This window comes from Hydra viridissima, unplaced genomic scaffold, assembly GCF_058129835.1.
Source record: "Hydra viridissima isolate aposymbiotic clone 2 unplaced genomic scaffold, HvirCarnegie_v1 scaffold_5, whole genome shotgun sequence".
NCBI classification, from domain to species: Eukaryota; Metazoa; Cnidaria; class Hydrozoa; order Anthoathecata; family Hydridae; genus Hydra; species Hydra viridissima.
The window spans coordinates 1,319,477-1,339,208 of NW_028324304.1; the positions used below are offsets into that span (position 1 = coordinate 1,319,477).

General features: G+C 39.6%; 6 protein-coding genes and 3 pseudogenes across 6 annotated transcripts; 3 read left to right on the plus strand and 6 right to left on the minus strand.

Annotated features, from left to right (window-relative positions):
* LOC149887758 (histone H3) lies at positions 1-411 on the minus strand. The gene has a single exon (XM_090088854.1). The coding sequence runs from the start codon at positions 409-411 to the stop codon at positions 1-3; it is 411 nt and encodes a 136-aa protein (XP_089944980.1).
* Positions 412-1,996: 1,585 nt separating this feature from the next.
* LOC149887759 (late histone H2B.L4 pseudogene) lies at positions 1,997-2,401 on the minus strand (annotated as a pseudogene).
* Positions 2,402-2,695: 294 nt separating this feature from the next.
* On the plus strand, positions 2,696-3,085 carry LOC149887760 (histone H2A, orphon). The gene has a single exon (XM_090088855.1). It carries the CDS (start codon positions 2,696-2,698, stop codon positions 3,083-3,085), a length of 390 nt encoding a protein of 129 aa, XP_089944981.1.
* A 4,112-nt stretch (positions 3,086-7,197) lies between these two features.
* LOC149887761 (histone H3) lies at positions 7,198-7,608 on the minus strand. The gene has a single exon (XM_090088856.1). The coding sequence runs from the start codon at positions 7,606-7,608 to the stop codon at positions 7,198-7,200; it is 411 nt and encodes a 136-aa protein (XP_089944982.1).
* Positions 7,609-9,193: 1,585 nt separating this feature from the next.
* LOC149887762 (late histone H2B.L4 pseudogene) lies at positions 9,194-9,598 on the minus strand (annotated as a pseudogene).
* Positions 9,599-9,892: 294 nt separating this feature from the next.
* LOC149887763 (histone H2A, orphon) lies at positions 9,893-10,282 on the plus strand. Its single transcript, XM_090088857.1, has one exon. It carries the CDS (start codon positions 9,893-9,895, stop codon positions 10,280-10,282), a length of 390 nt encoding a protein of 129 aa, XP_089944983.1.
* Positions 10,283-14,406: 4,124 nt separating this feature from the next.
* LOC149887764 (histone H3) lies at positions 14,407-14,817 on the minus strand. Its single transcript, XM_090088858.1, has one exon. The coding sequence runs from the start codon at positions 14,815-14,817 to the stop codon at positions 14,407-14,409; it is 411 nt and encodes a 136-aa protein (XP_089944984.1).
* A 1,585-nt stretch (positions 14,818-16,402) lies between these two features.
* Positions 16,403-16,807, minus strand: LOC149887765 (late histone H2B.L4 pseudogene; annotated as a pseudogene).
* Positions 16,808-17,101: 294 nt separating this feature from the next.
* LOC149887766 (histone H2A, orphon) lies at positions 17,102-17,491 on the plus strand. The gene has a single exon (XM_090088860.1). The coding sequence runs from the start codon at positions 17,102-17,104 to the stop codon at positions 17,489-17,491; it is 390 nt and encodes a 129-aa protein (XP_089944986.1).
* The last annotated feature ends 2,241 nt before the right edge of the window (positions 17,492-19,732 follow it).

Here is a 19,732-nt window from a genome sequence, read left to right on the forward strand (position 1 = left end):
TTAAGCTCGCTCTCCTCTGATTCTTCTCGCCAACTGAATGTCTTTTGGCATAATAGTGACACGCTTTGCATGGATGGCGCACAAGTTGGTATCTTCGAAGAGACCCACTAAGTAGGCTTCTGAAGCTTCTTGTAAGGCCATGACGGCGGTGCTTTGGAAACGCAAGTCAGTCTTGAAATCTTGAGCTATTTCGCGAACCAATCGCTGGAAGGGTAGTTTTCTGATTAGGAGCTCTGTCGATTTTTGGTATCTTCGGATCTCTCTCAAAGCTACGGTACCGGGTCGGTATCTGTGGGGTTTCTTTACTCCGCCGGTAGCCGGGGCACTCTTTCTTGCTGCTTTTGTTGCCAGCTGCTTTCTCGGTGCTTTACCGCCGGTAGATTTTCTAGCTGTTTGTTTTGTGCGGGCCATTGTAAGTTACGCTTACACTTATCAGTTTAAGTTGAACTTTTGAAGTTTTTCAATTTAACGCGTTTTGTTGACATTTTTAGACTTTGCCGCGACTTAAAGCTGCATTCTGATTGGTGCTAAGAAAGTGCTCTTTGATTGGTTCAAGTACAAATGCAAAATAAGGCATTAAGGCCACGTAGGCGTGTTTTTTGGCTACGGGAAAAGAGAGCGCGTTTGTCTCGCCTCTACAATTTCTGCTTTTTTAAACACTTCAAAGACAGGTCGACGTAGTGGAATTCCGAAAAGAAACTTTTCTGCTCTGTTTGCGAACGGATAAAAGCGTTAAATGCGAAAACGCGCGTTAAAAACAAGGCAGTTTGTTTTCGTTTTTTTTTTTTTTTGTTTTTTTGGTTCAGATGGCTTTTTGACGAAGGACCGTTGCGATTGGTTGTTTGACGAAGATGTTTCCATCTATGTAGGGTAAAAGTCGCGCTTCCAGCGCATAATAAAAACAAAAAGAAACGCAAAAAGACAGTAATTGAACTTCAAACAATTTTAATCATGTCTGGTCGCGGTAAAGGAGGAAAAGGACTTGGAAAAGGAGGCGCAAAGCGTCATCGCAAGATTTTACGTGATAACATCCAAGGAATCACAAAGCCCGCCATACGTCGTCTAGCTCGTCGCGGTGGTGTTAAGCGTATCTCTGGACTTATCTACGAGGAGACTCGAGGCGTTCTAAAAGTCTTTTTGGAAAACGTTATTCGCGACGCTGTAACATACACAGAGCATGCCAAGAGAAAGACAGTCACCGCTATGGACGTTGTCTACGCATTAAAAAGACAAGGTCGCACATTGTACGGCTTTGGTGGTTAAAAGGGGAACACCTCAGCAATCAAAAACGGCTATTTTTATAGCCACACATCTGTTTTAAACGTTAATAGGCAATCTAGAACTTGAACGCTGCACCGCGATAAGCAGAGGGGGTGTGTAAAAACGGTTTAGTTTACCAGTTTCAGTTTGTTTCAATCGAAATGAAAAGCAATTGAATTGATTTCTAAGTAATGTTTTTTAGCGAGGCATAGTTTAACTGAGTGTTTAGAGTAGACGCTTGACACATAAAGTGTTTTGCTCACCATCATCGGGCTAGAAAGGTGATTTTTATCTAAAGCGCTGCTTTAAGTCTGATTTCCTAAAGATGCGCGCAATACATTTGAAAAAAAAAAGAAAAAAGAAAAAAGGAGCAAAAGTGTGGTAGTAGCAGCAAATAATAACGATGGGTGGGTCATAAGGGCTAAGGTTTTGATCAAAAGCAAAAAGGTGGCGCTCAAGTAGTTGTTGAAAGATTTTCTCACGCGTTTACCTACTGTAATAACTTTTTGTATCCAAAGTGGATGCAAAAGCTATACGTTTAAACATCAAAAAAAGCAAGTCTAGAAAAGCGCTCGCTCTTTAGACGCGGTGTCGCAATTTAAAACGAGCAAACAATGGCTGCCTAGCTATTGCATTTTAAGTACTTTCTCTCTACTACAATTTAAGGCGTTCTAATGCGTACAATGCTTTTACAAGATGTGTGGCTATGAAAATAGCCGTTTAGATAGCGCTCCATCTATTTACTGCTGGTGTACTTAGTAACAGCCTTGGTGCCTTCGCTCACTGCGTGTTTGGCCAACTCACCGGGAAGTAAGAGGCGCACAGCTGTTTGAATTTCACGCGAAGAGATGGTTGATTTCTTGTTTTGGAGGGCTAGTCGTGAAGCTTCTGAAGCGATTCTTTCAAAAATGTCGTTGACGAAAGAATTCATGATGCTCATCGCTTTGGAAGAAACACCAACATCAGGGTGAACTTGCTTCAAGACGTTGTAAATGTAAATGGCGTAGGATTCTCGCCTCTTTCTCTTGCGCTTTTTGTCTCCAGTACCAGCGATCTTGCCGCCTTTCTTACCAGCGCGTTTTTCCCCCTTTTTGGCCACCTTGGGCGCTTGTTTTCCTCCGGCCTTTGGAGCGTCAGACATGTCGACGAGTTTTAGAGAATTGAAATTTGAAATTACAAGCAACCGAATCACTTCCTATATAAAGCGCAGTTGTGGTCTCCAATTCGAGAACATTTCTGTTTCTCGCAAGCTCATTGGTTCTTCAAAGATTAACTAATTTGCGCATTGTTTGACGGAGTTTTTCTATTCGTTAAAAAAAGTGCAGTTCGAGACCAAATGTTTTTGATAAGAAAAAGGAATTTTGTAAGTTGATTTCAAAGCGCGCACAAATATCTCTAGGTTGTCTCTCGTTGTTTCTCAGTGTAAGAAATTAAAATGTCAGGACGTGGAAAAGGAGGAAAAGCTAAAGCCAAGGCAAAGACTCGATCGTTCAGAGCCGGACTTCAGTTTCCAGTCGGTCGTGTTCACCGATTTTTGCGCAAAGGACACTACGCCAATCGCATCGGTTCAGGCGCACCTGTCTATTTAGCTGCTGTTTTGGAGTATCTCTCCGCCGAAATTTTGGAGTTGGCCGGTAACGCTGCTCGTGACAATAAGAAAGCTAGAATCATTCCTCGACACTTACAGTTAGCTGTTCGCAATGACGAAGAGTTGAACAAGTTGTTGTCAGGTGTTACTATAGCCAGTGGCGGTGTGCTGCCAAACATACAAGCCGTTTTGCTTCCCAAGAAGAACGAAAAGGTTCCAAAACCAGCAGCCAAATAAACGGTACTCTGAACACAAGATAAAAAATAAAGGCTATTTTCATAGCCACACATCTGTTAAAAACATGACGGCATGAGCTTAAACACACTAAGGAGAATATAAAGAAGTGTGTGTGTGTGTGTGTGTGTGTGTGTGTGTGTGTGTGTGTGTGTGTGTGTGTGTGTGTGTGTGTGTGTGTAAGGAAGGGAGGGGAGGGGGGTTCAAAATCTCTTTTTAAAGCTGTTAGGGGATAAAAAGAGCACACGCATCCCGTTACAAAAAAATACATGGTGGGGTTTACACGCCATCTTTGAAACGTTTTAAGTTATAACCTGAGGGAGAAAAAACAGTTCGGTTACCTCACAGGTCACGTGCATGTTCAAGATTCCAAGTTTTGAAAGGATCCAACGTAACTTGAATAAAAAGTGAACACGCACGTGCCCAGATTGGCGACCATCTATAGGCTGTAGGAAAATAACAAAGAAGATTTAAGCGCCTCCGTAAGAATTTAGCTCCCTTAGGATTTCAGCAAAAAAGTATATTTAGCGGAGAAAAAAACAAAGAGCGAGGTTAAGCAGCAGTGACGGCATTAGCATCAGCAGCAGCAACAAAAACAAAACAAAACAAAAAAAAACAAACAAAAAAGCGGCAGCACGAAAAAAAAAAAAAAAAAAAAAAATTTCCGTTTTTTACACTTGCGTGTTTGTCTGTGTGTAATCCTTAATTGCATGGTTTTTTGTTGTTGGTTTTACCTTGTCATTTTTCTTCTGCGCACGTTCTCTTGGTCAGTAGTTTTTTGAAATGCGAAAAAAAACGTCAACGAAAAGAAGTGAACGGGTCATTGCACGTCATGTCTAACAAACAAGAGGGGTAAAGACAAAGACGTCCGCTGTCGAAAACTCATACATACTCCAAGCTGACACACTCTTGAGACACTTCGAAATAAAGCAAATGATCAAAGTCATAACACTTGACAAAGTCGAAACAAAAATCACAGCATGCGCAGACAACCCTTTATTTTACATTAAAGGAAAAAAACGTAAAGCTAGAACTAAACATTCCTTCAATTAAAACACGTCAAACTTGCGACGGGCACAAAACTCAACATATAACAAAGTTACGACGCTCTAGTTCTTTTACATTTTGTTTTCTAAATGACCCGTCCCTAAAACCCCGGAAAGAATAAAACGCGACAGTCGAGAAGTTGGCCAATACCTTTTTTCACAGTAACTATCAGGTGTTTCTCGCAACGTCGGATGGGTTGCTGAAACCTTAAAAAAGAACTTTAAAAAGCTTGTGGGGTAGCGTTAGTTCTCATGCTATTTTAACAAAGTACTAAAACTTTAGTTAAAGTAATAAGATTTTACAAAGTAGCTACATTTTAATTATTGTCCTCATTTATCGTCATCTATCGTCATTTTTCACGTATCTGCCTAACTTAGTACCTAACAAACTAACTAAGATACAAACTAACTAACTGAATGACTAACTAACTGACTGACTAACCAACTAACTGACTGACTGACTAACTAACTAACTGACTGACTAACTAACTAACTAACTAACTGATTGACTAACTAACTAACTAACTAACCAACTAACTAACTAACTAACTAACTAACTAACTAACTAACTAACTAACTAACTAACTAACTAACTAACTAACTAACTAACTAACTAACTAACTAACTAAATAACTAACTAACTAACTAACTAACCAACTAACTCACTGAGAGACTAACTAACTAACTAACTAACTAACTGACTAACTAACTAACTGACTAACTAACTAACTAACTAACTAACTAACTAACTAACTAACTAACTAACTAACTAACTAACTAACTAACTAACTAACTAACTAACTAACTAACTAACTAACTAACTAACTAACTAACTAACTAACTAACTAACTAACTAACTAACTAACTAAGTAGCTTACTTTGTATTTGTTTTTCAATTATGAACGAGTTCCTTGCAAGATAGATATTTCTGTTGCATTTGTTAGCCTTTATTTTTAGCAAAAATAAAATTCCAACTGGTGCTTTTCTAATGTCAAGGACCTCGCTAAGGCTAAAGCAGCTAAGCCTAATGGTTATGATGTTATAAAGCGGAGAAAAATGAACTTTTCTGAAAATGAAAAAACGAGAGATGGAATTGATCTGCAATAACTTCGGTTGTGAACACCTTATAACTGATGCCTCGCGCGATTTTAATAACTTTGCATCATGCAAAAGCCGCCAAATTCACTTTTCACGAGTGTTAAAGTGTCATTTTTGAAATGCCAGTTATGAGCGCATGAAATCAAAAGCGAAATTTGCACTTTGAAAAGCAAACGGAAATGTAGAGCATCTTTTAAAATCGCCATATTCTAATTCAGTTTTGCCTTTATGAACTTGAACAAAAGTTGCATGCCTTCCCAAGACTGCACAATTGTAAAGAAAACACCAAGCTTCGCTCGAACGATGACTATGAAGACGAAGAACCGAATGGACCCCGTATTGTGCATTCGTCACTCATTCTCTTATCTCCTCAAACGTTTTTTTACCGTTACCTTCCATAATGAATTTTATTTTTTATTTATTTTTTTTTTTTACGATGTCCAGAACTTTCAGGTTGCTAAGTTTTTCCTTTTTTTCTAGTGTCCGCGACTTTATATATGTTGACTGCGTTATCGCAGTTTTAGCCTTCGATCGTTTTTGTTAACGAACACGAATAAGCACAACATAGTGTTCCTTTTTCATGGAATGTTCTTTGTTGTGTCTCTGTGTTTAGAAAAAGAATTGGTCTGAACTAAAAATCGTCGTTAGTACGCGTTGCTAACGCATTAAATATTCCAGCAATCGCGCGTGTTTGTGCCCTTCGCCTCTATTGAGTTTGTATGGTACCAAATGCTTAGAAGAGATTGGCATAAGCTTTTTTGGGAAGCCATATGGTTCAGTTTCTTGATGAAATTAAGCTGCTTTGTCCAGAGTAAGTAGCGCTGATGTTATTTGGCCATGCGCGCACTCGATTGCTTTTAAAGACTATTTTTTCGATGTTTTGATGCGATACCTTTCGCTTCTAACATGCTGTGGCACCGAAACGCCGCAATTTACAAAGCGTCACTATTCTTTAGAAGATTTCAAAACTAATGAAGCTTTAAGAGAGCGAGAGACGCGAGCTGTGGAGGTTTGCCTGTCAACACGAAAACACACTTTGCAGTCTGACGGTGGAGCAAAAAAAAAAAAAAAAAAGTCTCCTCGACAGTCCGCATAAAACTCCGCTTGAAAAATAAAAACATCTAAACATCTAGAAGTTTTATAAAAACGAACGCAACGTTTCTCTGAAACACGACAAAAAAAAAATGACTGAAGCTGCATCTCCGAAAAAGGCCACAAAGAAGTCTGCGCCTAAAAAGCCTGCTGATCATGCTCCCTACAAGGCGATGATTGTCGATGCTATTAATTCGCTTAAAGAACGCAAAGGGTCGTCAAGACAAGCTATCGCCAAGCACGTCAAGGCCAACAACAAGGTGGGTGAAAACGTCGATTCGCAAGTCAAGATTAATTTAAAGCGCATGGTGGTTGCTGGCGAGCTCGTACAAGTGAAAGGAACTGGCGCGTCGGGTTCTTTTAGAATTGCAGCTAAGCCCAAACCGTTAAAGAAGCCTGCTGCAGTCGCCAAGAAGCACAAAAAAGAAGCCAAAGAAGTAAAGAAGCCTGCTGAAAAGAAGAGCACGCCAAAAAAGAAAGCTGCGTCAGTGAAAAAAGTCGCACAAAAAGAGAAAGTGAAAAAAGCTACTCCTAAGAAAAAAGTGACTCCCGCAAAAAAGAGCGCCCAGAAACCGGTTGCTAAAAAGCCCGCAGTAAAGAAAGTGAAAGCGACACCTAAGAAGAAAGCTGCAGCCAAGAAAACCATCGCAAAAGTGGAAAAGAAATAACCTAACCTACCCCGCTTTTTGTCAAACGGCTATTTTCATAGCCACACATCTTTCTAAAAACAAAGTTCCAGGCGTAGAACTTGTTTACTTTGTGTTTGTTTGTTTGTTGTTTTTTTTTTTTGTTTTGTTTTGTTTTAAGGCACTAAGCCGACAACGCTTTTAACAGATTTGTGGCTATGAAAATAGCCGTTTTGTTTAGAAGCACCATTTTTTAAGCTCGCTCTCCTCTGATTCTTCTCGCCAACTGAATGTCTTTTGGCATAATAGTGACACGCTTTGCATGGATGGCGCACAAGTTGGTATCTTCGAAGAGACCCACTAAGTAGGCTTCTGAAGCTTCTTGTAAGGCCATGACGGCGGTGCTTTGGAAACGCAAGTCAGTCTTGAAATCTTGAGCTATTTCGCGAACCAATCGCTGGAAGGGTAGTTTTCTGATTAGGAGCTCTGTCGATTTTTGGTATCTTCGGATCTCTCTCAAAGCTACGGTACCGGGTCGGTATCTGTGGGGTTTCTTTACTCCGCCGGTAGCCGGGGCACTCTTTCTTGCTGCTTTTGTTGCCAGCTGCTTTCTCGGTGCTTTACCGCCGGTAGATTTTCTAGCTGTTTGTTTTGTGCGGGCCATTGTAAGTTACGCTTACACTTATCAGTTTAAGTTGAACTTTTGAAGTTTTTCAATTTAACGCGTTTTGTTGACATTTTTAGACTTTGCCGCGACTTAAAGCTGCATTCTGATTGGTGCTAAGAAAGTGCTCTTTGATTGGTTCAAGTACAAATGCAAAATAAGGCATTAAGGCCACGTAGGCGTGTTTTTTGGCTACGGGAAAAGAGAGCGCGTTTGTCTCGCCTCTACAATTTCTGCTTTTTTAAACACTTCAAAGACAGGTCGACGTAGTGGAATTCCGAAAAGAAACTTTTCTGCTCTGTTTGCGAACGGATAAAAGCGTTAAATGCGAAAACGCGCGTTAAAAACAAGGCAGTTTGTTTTCGTTTTTTTTTTTTTTTGTTTTTTTGGTTCAGATGGCTTTTTGACGAAGGACCGTTGCGATTGGTTGTTTGACGAAGATGTTTCCATCTATGTAGGGTAAAAGTCGCGCTTCCAGCGCATAATAAAAACAAAAAGAAACGCAAAAAGACAGTAATTGAACTTCAAACAATTTTAATCATGTCTGGTCGCGGTAAAGGAGGAAAAGGACTTGGAAAAGGAGGCGCAAAGCGTCATCGCAAGATTTTACGTGATAACATCCAAGGAATCACAAAGCCCGCCATACGTCGTCTAGCTCGTCGCGGTGGTGTTAAGCGTATCTCTGGACTTATCTACGAGGAGACTCGAGGCGTTCTAAAAGTCTTTTTGGAAAACGTTATTCGCGACGCTGTAACATACACAGAGCATGCCAAGAGAAAGACAGTCACCGCTATGGACGTTGTCTACGCATTAAAAAGACAAGGTCGCACATTGTACGGCTTTGGTGGTTAAAAGGGGAACACCTCAGCAATCAAAAACGGCTATTTTTATAGCCACACATCTGTTTTAAACGTTAATAGGCAATCTAGAACTTGAACGCTGCACCGCGATAAGCAGAGGGGGTGTGTAAAAACGGTTTAGTTTACCAGTTTCAGTTTGTTTCAATCGAAATGAAAAGCAATTGAATTGATTTCTAAGTAATGTTTTTTAGCGAGGCATAGTTTAACTGAGTGTTTAGAGTAGACGCTTGACACATAAAGTGTTTTGCTCACCATCATCGGGCTAGAAAGGTGATTTTTATCTAAAGCGCTGCTTTAAGTCTGATTTCCTAAAGATGCGCGCAATACATTTGAAAAAAAAAAGAAAAAAGAAAAAAGGAGCAAAAGTGTGGTAGTAGCAGCAAATAATAACGATGGGTGGGTCATAAGGGCTAAGGTTTTGATCAAAAGCAAAAAGGTGGCGCTCAAGTAGTTGTTGAAAGATTTTCTCACGCGTTTACCTACTGTAATAACTTTTTGTATCCAAAGTGGATGCAAAAGCTATACGTTTAAACATCAAAAAAAGCAAGTCTAGAAAAGCGCTCGCTCTTTAGACGCGGTGTCGCAATTTAAAACGAGCAAACAATGGCTGCCTAGCTATTGCATTTTAAGTACTTTCTCTCTACTACAATTTAAGGCGTTCTAATGCGTACAATGCTTTTACAAGATGTGTGGCTATGAAAATAGCCGTTTAGATAGCGCTCCATCTATTTACTGCTGGTGTACTTAGTAACAGCCTTGGTGCCTTCGCTCACTGCGTGTTTGGCCAACTCACCGGGAAGTAAGAGGCGCACAGCTGTTTGAATTTCACGCGAAGAGATGGTTGATTTCTTGTTTTGGAGGGCTAGTCGTGAAGCTTCTGAAGCGATTCTTTCAAAAATGTCGTTGACGAAAGAATTCATGATGCTCATCGCTTTGGAAGAAACACCAACATCAGGGTGAACTTGCTTCAAGACGTTGTAAATGTAAATGGCGTAGGATTCTCGCCTCTTTCTCTTGCGCTTTTTGTCTCCAGTACCAGCGATCTTGCCGCCTTTCTTACCAGCGCGTTTTTCCCCCTTTTTGGCCACCTTGGGCGCTTGTTTTCCTCCGGCCTTTGGAGCGTCAGACATGTCGACGAGTTTTAGAGAATTGAAATTTGAAATTACAAGCAACCGAATCACTTCCTATATAAAGCGCAGTTGTGGTCTCCAATTCGAGAACATTTCTGTTTCTCGCAAGCTCATTGGTTCTTCAAAGATTAACTAATTTGCGCATTGTTTGACGGAGTTTTTCTATTCGTTAAAAAAAGTGCAGTTCGAGACCAAATGTTTTTGATAAGAAAAAGGAATTTTGTAAGTTGATTTCAAAGCGCGCACAAATATCTCTAGGTTGTCTCTCGTTGTTTCTCAGTGTAAGAAATTAAAATGTCAGGACGTGGAAAAGGAGGAAAAGCTAAAGCCAAGGCAAAGACTCGATCGTTCAGAGCCGGACTTCAGTTTCCAGTCGGTCGTGTTCACCGATTTTTGCGCAAAGGACACTACGCCAATCGCATCGGTTCAGGCGCACCTGTCTATTTAGCTGCTGTTTTGGAGTATCTCTCCGCCGAAATTTTGGAGTTGGCCGGTAACGCTGCTCGTGACAATAAGAAAGCTAGAATCATTCCTCGACACTTACAGTTAGCTGTTCGCAATGACGAAGAGTTGAACAAGTTGTTGTCAGGTGTTACTATAGCCAGTGGCGGTGTGCTGCCAAACATACAAGCCGTTTTGCTTCCCAAGAAGAACGAAAAGGTTCCAAAACCAGCAGCCAAATAAACGGTACTCTGAACACAAGATAAAAAATAAAGGCTATTTTCATAGCCACACATCTGTTAAAAACATGACGGCATGAGCTTAAACACACTAAGGAGAATATAAAGAAGTGTGTGTGTGTGTGTGTGTGTGTGTGTGTGTGTGTGTGTGTGTGTGTGTGTGTGTGTGTGTGTGTGTGTGTAAGGAAGGGAGGGGAGGGGGGTTCAAAATCTCTTTTTAAAGCTGTTAGGGGATAAAAAGAGCACACGCATCCCGTTACAAAAAAATACATGGTGGGGTTTACACGCCATCTTTGAAACGTTTTAAGTTATAACCTGAGGGAGAAAAAACAGTTCGGTTACCTCACAGGTCACGTGCATGTTCAAGATTCCAAGTTTTGAAAGGATCCAACGTAACTTGAATAAAAAGTGAACACGCACGTGCCCAGATTGGCGACCATCTATAGGCTGTAGGAAAATAACAAAGAAGATTTAAGCGCCTCCGTAAGAATTTAGCTCCCTTAGGATTTCAGCAAAAAAGTATATTTAGCGGAGAAAAAAACAAAGAGCGAGGTTAAGCAGCAGTGACGGCATTAGCATCAGCAGCAGCAACAAAAACAAAACAAAACAAAAAAAAACAAACAAAAAAGCGGCAGCACGAAAAAAAAAAAAAAAAAAAAAAATTTCCGTTTTTTACACTTGCGTGTTTGTCTGTGTGTAATCCTTAATTGCATGGTTTTTTGTTGTTGGTTTTACCTTGTCATTTTTCTTCTGCGCACGTTCTCTTGGTCAGTAGTTTTTTGAAATGCGAAAAAAAACGTCAACGAAAAGAAGTGAACGGGTCATTGCACGTCATGTCTAACAAACAAGAGGGGTAAAGACAAAGACGTCCGCTGTCGAAAACTCATACATACTCCAAGCTGACACACTCTTGAGACACTTCGAAATAAAGCAAATGATCAAAGTCATAACACTTGACAAAGTCGAAACAAAAATCACAGCATGCGCAGACAACCCTTTATTTTACATTAAAGGAAAAAAACGTAAAGCTAGAACTAAACATTCCTTCAATTAAAACACGTCAAACTTGCGACGGGCACAAAACTCAACATATAACAAAGTTACGACGCTCTAGTTCTTTTACATTTTGTTTTCTAAATGACCCGTCCCTAAAACCCCGGAAAGAATAAAACGCGACAGTCGAGAAGTTGGCCAATACCTTTTTTCACAGTAACTATCAGGTGTTTCTCGCAACGTCGGATGGGTTGCTGAAACCTTAAAAAAGAACTTTAAAAAGCTTGTGGGGTAGCGTTAGTTCTCATGCTATTTTAACAAAGTACTAAAACTTTAGTTAAAGTAATAAGATTTTACAAAGTAGCTACATTTTAATTATTGTCCTCATTTATCGTCATCTATCGTCATTTTTCACGTATCTGCCTAACTTAGTACCTAACAAACTAACTAAGATACAAACTAACTAACTGAATGACTAACTAACTGACTGACTAACCAACTAACTGACTGACTGACTAACTAACTAACTGACTGACTAACTAACTAACTAACTAACTGATTGACTAACTAACTAACTAACTAACCAACTAACTAACTAACTAACTAACTAACTAACTAACTAACTAACTAACTAACTAACTAACTAACTAACTAACTAACTAACTAACTAACTAACTAACTAAATAACTAACTAACTAACTAACTAACCAACTAACTCACTGAGAGACTAACTAACTAACTAACTAACTAACTGACTAACTAACTAACTGACTAACTAACTAACTAACTAACTAACTAACTAACTAACTAACTAACTAACTAACTAACTAACTAACTAACTAACTAACTAACTAACTAACTAACTAACTAACTAACTAACTAACTAACTAACTAACTAACTAACTAACTAACTAACTAACTAACTAACTAACTAAGTAGCTTACTTTGTATTTGTTTTTCAATTATGAACGAGTTCCTTGCAAGATAGATATTTCTGTTGCATTTGTTAGCCTTTATTTTTAGCAAAAATAAAATTCCAACTGGTGCTTTTCTAATGTCAAGGACCTCGCTAAGGCTAAAGCAGCTAAGCCTAATGGTTATGATGTTATAAAGCGGAGAAAAATGAACTTTTCTGAAAATGAAAAAACGAGAGATGGAATTGATCTGCAATAACTTCGGTTGTGAACACCTTATAACTGATGCCTCGCGCGATTTTAATAACTTTGCATCATGCAAAAGCCGCCAAATTCACTTTTCACGAGTGTTAAAGTGTCATTTTTGAAATGCCAGTTATGAGCGCATGAAATCAAAAGCGAAATTTGCACTTTGAAAAGCAAACGGAAATGTAGAGCATCTTTTAAAATCGCCATATTCTAATTCAGTTTTGCCTTTATGAACTTGAACAAAAGTTGCATGCCTTCCCAAGACTGCACAATTGTAAAGAAAACACCAAGCTTCGCTCGAACGATGACTATGAAGACGAAGAACCGAATGGACCCCGTATTGTGCATTCGTCACTCATTCTCTTATCTCCTCAAACGTTTTTTTACCGTTACCTTCCATAATGAATTTTATTTTTTATTTATTTTTTTTTTTTACGATGTCCAGAACTTTCAGGTTGCTAAGTTTTTCCTTTTTTTCTAGTGTCCGCGACTTTATATATGTTGACTGCGTTATCGCAGTTTTAGCCTTCGATCGTTTTTGTTAACGAACACGAATAAGCACAACATAGTGTTCCTTTTTCATGGAATGTTCTTTGTTGTGTCTCTGTGTTTAGAAAAAGAATTGGTCTGAACTAAAAATCGTCGTTAGTACGCGTTGCTAACGCATTAAATATTCCAGCAATCGCGCGTGTTTGTGCCCTTCGCCTCTATTGAGTTTGTATGGTACCAAATGCTTAGAAGAGATTGGCATAAGCTTTTTTGGGAAGCCATATGGTTCAGTTTCTTGATGAAATTAAGCTGCTTTGTCCAGAGTAAGTAGCGCTGATGTTATTTGGCCATGCGCGCACTCGATTGCTTTTAAAGACTATTTTTTCGATGTTTTGATGCGATACCTTTCGCTTCTAACATGCTGTGGCACCGAAACGCCGCAATTTACAAAGCGTCACTATTCTTTAGAAGATTTCAAAACTAATGAAGCTTTAAGAGAGCGAGAGACGCGAGCTGTGGAGGTTTGCCTGTCAACACGAAAACACACTTTGCAGTCTGACGGTGGAGCAAAAAAAAAAAAAAAAAAGTCTCCTCGACAGTCCGCATAAAACTCCGCTTGAAAAATAAAAACATCTAAACATCTAGAAGTTTTATAAAAACGAACGCAACGTTTCTCTGAAACACGACAAAAAAAAAATGACTGAAGCTGCATCTCCGAAAAAGGCCACAAAGAAGTCTGCGCCTAAAAAGCCTGCTGATCATGCTCCCTACAAGGCGATGATTGTCGATGCTATTAATTCGCTTAAAGAACGCAAAGGGTCGTCAAGACAAGCTATCGCCAAGCACGTCAAGGCCAACAACAAGGTGGGTGAAAACGTCGATTCGCAAGTCAAGATTAATTTAAAGCGCATGGTGGTTGCTGGCGAGCTCGTACAAGTGAAAGGAACTGGCGCGTCGGGTTCTTTTAGAATTGCAGCTAAGCCCAAACCGTTAAAGAAGCCTGCTGCAGTCGCCAAGAAGCACAAAAAAGAAGCCAAAGAAGTAAAGAAGCCTGCTGAAAAGAAGAGCACGCCAAAAAAGAAAGCTGCGTCAGTGAAAAAAGTCGCACAAAAAGAGAAAGTGAAAAAAGCTACTCCTAAGAAAAAAGTGACTCCCGCAAAAAAGAGCGCCCAGAAACCGGTTGCTAAAAAGCCCGCAGTAAAGAAAGTGAAAGCGACACCTAAGAAGAAAGCTGCAGCCAAGAAAACCATCGCAAAAGTGGAAAAGAAATAACCTAACCTACCCCGCTTTTTGTCAAACGGCTATTTTCATAGCCACACATCTTTCTAAAAACAAAGTTCCAGGCGTAGAACTTGTTTACTTTGTGTTTGTTTGTTTGTTGTTTTTTTTTTTTGTTTTGTTTTGTTTTAAGGCACTAAGCCGACAACGCTTTTAACAGATTTGTGGCTATGAAAATAGCCGTTTTGTTTAGAAGCACCATTTTTTAAGCTCGCTCTCCTCTGATTCTTCTCGCCAACTGAATGTCTTTTGGCATAATAGTGACACGCTTTGCATGGATGGCGCACAAGTTGGTATCTTCGAAGAGACCCACTAAGTAGGCTTCTGAAGCTTCTTGTAAGGCCATGACGGCGGTGCTTTGGAAACGCAAGTCAGTCTTGAAATCTTGAGCTATTTCGCGAACCAATCGCTGGAAGGGTAGTTTTCTGATTAGGAGCTCTGTCGATTTTTGGTATCTTCGGATCTCTCTCAAAGCTACGGTACCGGGTCGGTATCTGTGGGGTTTCTTTACTCCGCCGGTAGCCGGGGCACTCTTTCTTGCTGCTTTTGTTGCCAGCTGCTTTCTCGGTGCTTTACCGCCGGTAGATTTTCTAGCTGTTTGTTTTGTGCGGGCCATTGTAAGTTACGCTTACACTTATCAGTTTAAGTTGAACTTTTGAAGTTTTTCAATTTAACGCGTTTTGTTGACATTTTTAGACTTTGCCGCGACTTAAAGCTGCATTCTGATTGGTGCTAAGAAAGTGCTCTTTGATTGGTTCAAGTACAAATGCAAAATAAGGCATTAAGGCCACGTAGGCGTGTTTTTTGGCTACGGGAAAAGAGAGCGCGTTTGTCTCGCCTCTACAATTTCTGCTTTTTTAAACACTTCAAAGACAGGTCGACGTAGTGGAATTCCGAAAAGAAACTTTTCTGCTCTGTTTGCGAACGGATAAAAGCGTTAAATGCGAAAACGCGCGTTAAAAACAAGGCAGTTTGTTTTCGTTTTTTTTTTTTTTTGTTTTTTTGGTTCAGATGGCTTTTTGACGAAGGACCGTTGCGATTGGTTGTTTGACGAAGATGTTTCCATCTATGTAGGGTAAAAGTCGCGCTTCCAGCGCATAATAAAAACAAAAAGAAACGCAAAAAGACAGTAATTGAACTTCAAACAATTTTAATCATGTCTGGTCGCGGTAAAGGAGGAAAAGGACTTGGAAAAGGAGGCGCAAAGCGTCATCGCAAGATTTTACGTGATAACATCCAAGGAATCACAAAGCCCGCCATACGTCGTCTAGCTCGTCGCGGTGGTGTTAAGCGTATCTCTGGACTTATCTACGAGGAGACTCGAGGCGTTCTAAAAGTCTTTTTGGAAAACGTTATTCGCGACGCTGTAACATACACAGAGCATGCCAAGAGAAAGACAGTCACCGCTATGGACGTTGTCTACGCATTAAAAAGACAAGGTCGCACATTGTACGGCTTTGGTGGTTAAAAGGGGAACACCTCAGCAATCAAAAACGGCTATTTTTATAGCCACACATCTGTTTTAAACGTTAATAGGCAATCTAGAACTTGAACGCTGCACCGCGATAAGCAGAGGGGGTGTGTAAAAACGGTTTAGTTTACCAGTTTCAGTTTGTTTCAATCGAAATGAAAAGCAATTGAATTGATTTCTAAGTAATGTTTTTTAGCGAGGCATAGTTTAACTGAGTGTTTAGAGTAGACGCTTGACACATAAAGTGTTTTGCTCACCATCATCGGGCTAGAAAGGTGATTTTTATCTAAAGCGCTGCTTTAAGTCTGATTTCCTAAAGATGCGCGCAATACATTTGAAAAAAAAAAGAAAAAAGAAAAAAGGAGCAAAAGTGTGGTAGTAGCAGCAAATAATAACGATGGGTGGGTCATAAGGGCTAAGGTTTTGATCAAAAGCAAAAAGGTGGCGCTCAAGTAGTTGTTGAAAGATTTTCTCACGCGTTTACCTACTGTAATAACTTTTTGTATCCAAAGTGGATGCAAAAGCTATACGTTTAAACATCAAAAAAAGCAAGTCTAGAAAAGCGCTCGCTCTTTAGACGCGGTGTCGCAATTTAAAACGAGCAAACAATGGCTGCCTAGCTATTGCATTTTAAGTACTTTCTCTCTACTACAATTTAAGGCGTTCTAATGCGTACAATGCTTTTACAAGATGTGTGGCTATGAAAATAGCCGTTTAGATAGCGCTCCATCTATTTACTGCTGGTGTACTTAGTAACAGCCTTGGTGCCTTCGCTCACTGCGTGTTTGGCCAACTCACCGGGAAGTAAGAGGCGCACAGCTGTTTGAATTTCACGCGAAGAGATGGTTGATTTCTTGTTTTGGAGGGCTAGTCGTGAAGCTTCTGAAGCGATTCTTTCAAAAATGTCGTTGACGAAAGAATTCATGATGCTCATCGCTTTGGAAGAAACACCAACATCAGGGTGAACTTGCTTCAAGACGTTGTAAATGTAAATGGCGTAGGATTCTCGCCTCTTTCTCTTGCGCTTTTTGTCTCCAGTACCAGCGATCTTGCCGCCTTTCTTACCAGCGCGTTTTTCCCCCTTTTTGGCCACCTTGGGCGCTTGTTTTCCTCCGGCCTTTGGAGCGTCAGACATGTCGACGAGTTTTAGAGAATTGAAATTTGAAATTACAAGCAACCGAATCACTTCCTATATAAAGCGCAGTTGTGGTCTCCAATTCGAGAACATTTCTGTTTCTCGCAAGCTCATTGGTTCTTCAAAGATTAACTAATTTGCGCATTGTTTGACGGAGTTTTTCTATTCGTTAAAAAAAGTGCAGTTCGAGACCAAATGTTTTTGATAAGAAAAAGGAATTTTGTAAGTTGATTTCAAAGCGCGCACAAATATCTCTAGGTTGTCTCTCGTTGTTTCTCAGTGTAAGAAATTAAAATGTCAGGACGTGGAAAAGGAGGAAAAGCTAAAGCCAAGGCAAAGACTCGATCGTTCAGAGCCGGACTTCAGTTTCCAGTCGGTCGTGTTCACCGATTTTTGCGCAAAGGACACTACGCCAATCGCATCGGTTCAGGCGCACCTGTCTATTTAGCTGCTGTTTTGGAGTATCTCTCCGCCGAAATTTTGGAGTTGGCCGGTAACGCTGCTCGTGACAATAAGAAAGCTAGAATCATTCCTCGACACTTACAGTTAGCTGTTCGCAATGACGAAGAGTTGAACAAGTTGTTGTCAGGTGTTACTATTGCCAGTGGCGGTGTGCTGCCAAACATACAAGCCGTTTTGCTTCCCAAGAAGAACGAAAAGGTTCCAAAACCAGCAGCCAAATAAACGGTACTCTGAACACAAGATAAAAAATAAAGGCTATTTTCATAGCCACACATCTGTTAAAAACATGACGGCATGAGCTTAAACACACTAAGGAGAATATAAAGAAGTGTGTGTGTGTGTGTGTGTGTGTGTGTGTGTGTGTGTGTGTGTGTGTGTGTGTGTGTGTGTGTGTGTGTGTGTGTGTAAGGAAGGGAGGGGAGGGGGGTTCAAAATCTCTTTTTAAAGCTGTTAGGGGATAAAAAGAGCACACGCATCCCGTTACAAAAAAATACATGGTGGGGTTTACACGCCATCTTTGAAACGTTTTAAGTTATAACCTGAGGGAGAAAAAACAGTTCGGTTACCTCACAGGTCACGTGCATGTTCAAGATTCCAAGTTTTGAAAGGATCCAACGTAACTTGAATAAAAAGTGAACACGCACGTGCCCAGATTGGCGACCATCTATAGGCTGTAGGAAAATAACAAAGAAGATTTAAGCGCCTCCGTAAGAATTTAGCTCCCTTAGGATTTCAGCAAAAAAGTATATTTAGCGGAGAAAAAAACAAAGAGCGAGGTTAAGCAGCAGTGACGGCATTAGCATCAGCAGCAGCAACAAAAACAAAACAAAACAAAAAAAAACAAACAAAAAAGCGGCAGCACGAAAAAAAAAAAAAAAAAAAAAAATTTCCGTTTTTTACACTTGCGTGTTTGTCTGTGTGTAATCCTTAATTGCATGGTTTTTTGTTGTTGGTTTTACCTTGTCATTTTTCTTCTGCGCACGTTCTCTTGGTCAGTAGTTTTTTGAAATGCGAAAAAAAACGTCAACGAAAAGAAGTGAACGGGTCATTGCACGTCATGTCTAACAAACAAGAGGGGTAAAGACAAAGACGTCCGCTGTCGAAAACTCATACATACTCCAAGCTGACACACTCTTGAGACACTTCGAAATAAAGCAAATGATCAAAGTCATAACACTTGACAAAGTCGAAACAAAAATCACAGCATGCGCAGACAACCCTTTATTTTACATTAAAGGAAAAAAACGTAAAGCTAGAACTAAACATTCCTTCAATTAAAACACGTCAAACTTGCGACGGGCACAAAACTCAACATATAACAAAGTTACGACGCTCTAGTTCTTTTACATTTTGTTTTCTAAATGACCCGTCCCTAAAACCCCGGAAAGAATAAAACGCGACAGTCGAGAAGTTGGCCAATACCTTTTTTCACAGTAACTATCAGGTGTTTCTCGCAACGTCGGATGGGTTGCTGAAACCTTAAAAAAGAACTTTAAAAAGCTTGTGGGGTAGCGTTAGTTCTCATGCTATTTTAACAAAGTACTAAAACTTTAGTTAAAGTAATAAGATTTTACAAAGTAGCTACATTTTAATTATTGTCCTCATTTATCGTCATCTATCGTCATTTTTCACGTATCTGCCTAACTTAGTACCTAACAAACTAACTAAGATACAAACTAACTAACTGAATGACTAACTAACTGACTGACTAACCAACTAACTGACTGACTGACTAACTAACTAACTGACTGACTGACTAACTAACTAACTGACTGACTAACTAACTAACTAACTAACTGATTGACTAACTAACTAACTAACTAACCAACTAACTAACTAACTAACTAACTAACTAACTAACTAACTAACTAACTAACTAACTAACTAACTAACTAACTAACTAACTAACTAACTAACTAACTAAATAACTAACTAACTAACTAACTAACCAACTAACTCACTGAGAGACTAACTAACTAACTAACTAACTAACTGACTAACTAACTAACTGACTAACTAACTAACTAACTAACTAACTAACTAACTAACTAACTAACTAACTAACTAACTAACTAACTAACTAACTAACTAACTAACTAACTAACTAACTAACTAACTAACTAACTAACTAACTAACTAACTAACTAACTAACTAACTAACTAACTAAGTAGCTTACTTTGTATTTGTTTTTCAATTATGAACGAGTTCCTTGCAAGATAGATATTTCTGTTGCATTTGTTAGCCTTTATTTTTAGCAAAAATAAAATTCCAACTGGTGCTTTTCTAATGTCAAGGACCTCGCTAAGGCTAAAGCAGCTAAGCCTAATGGTTATGATGTTATAAAGCGGAGAAAAATGAACTTTTCTGAAAATGAAAAAACGAGAGATGGAATTGATCTGCAATAACTTCGGTTGTGAACACCTTATAACTGATGCCTCGCGCGATTTTAATAACTTTGCATC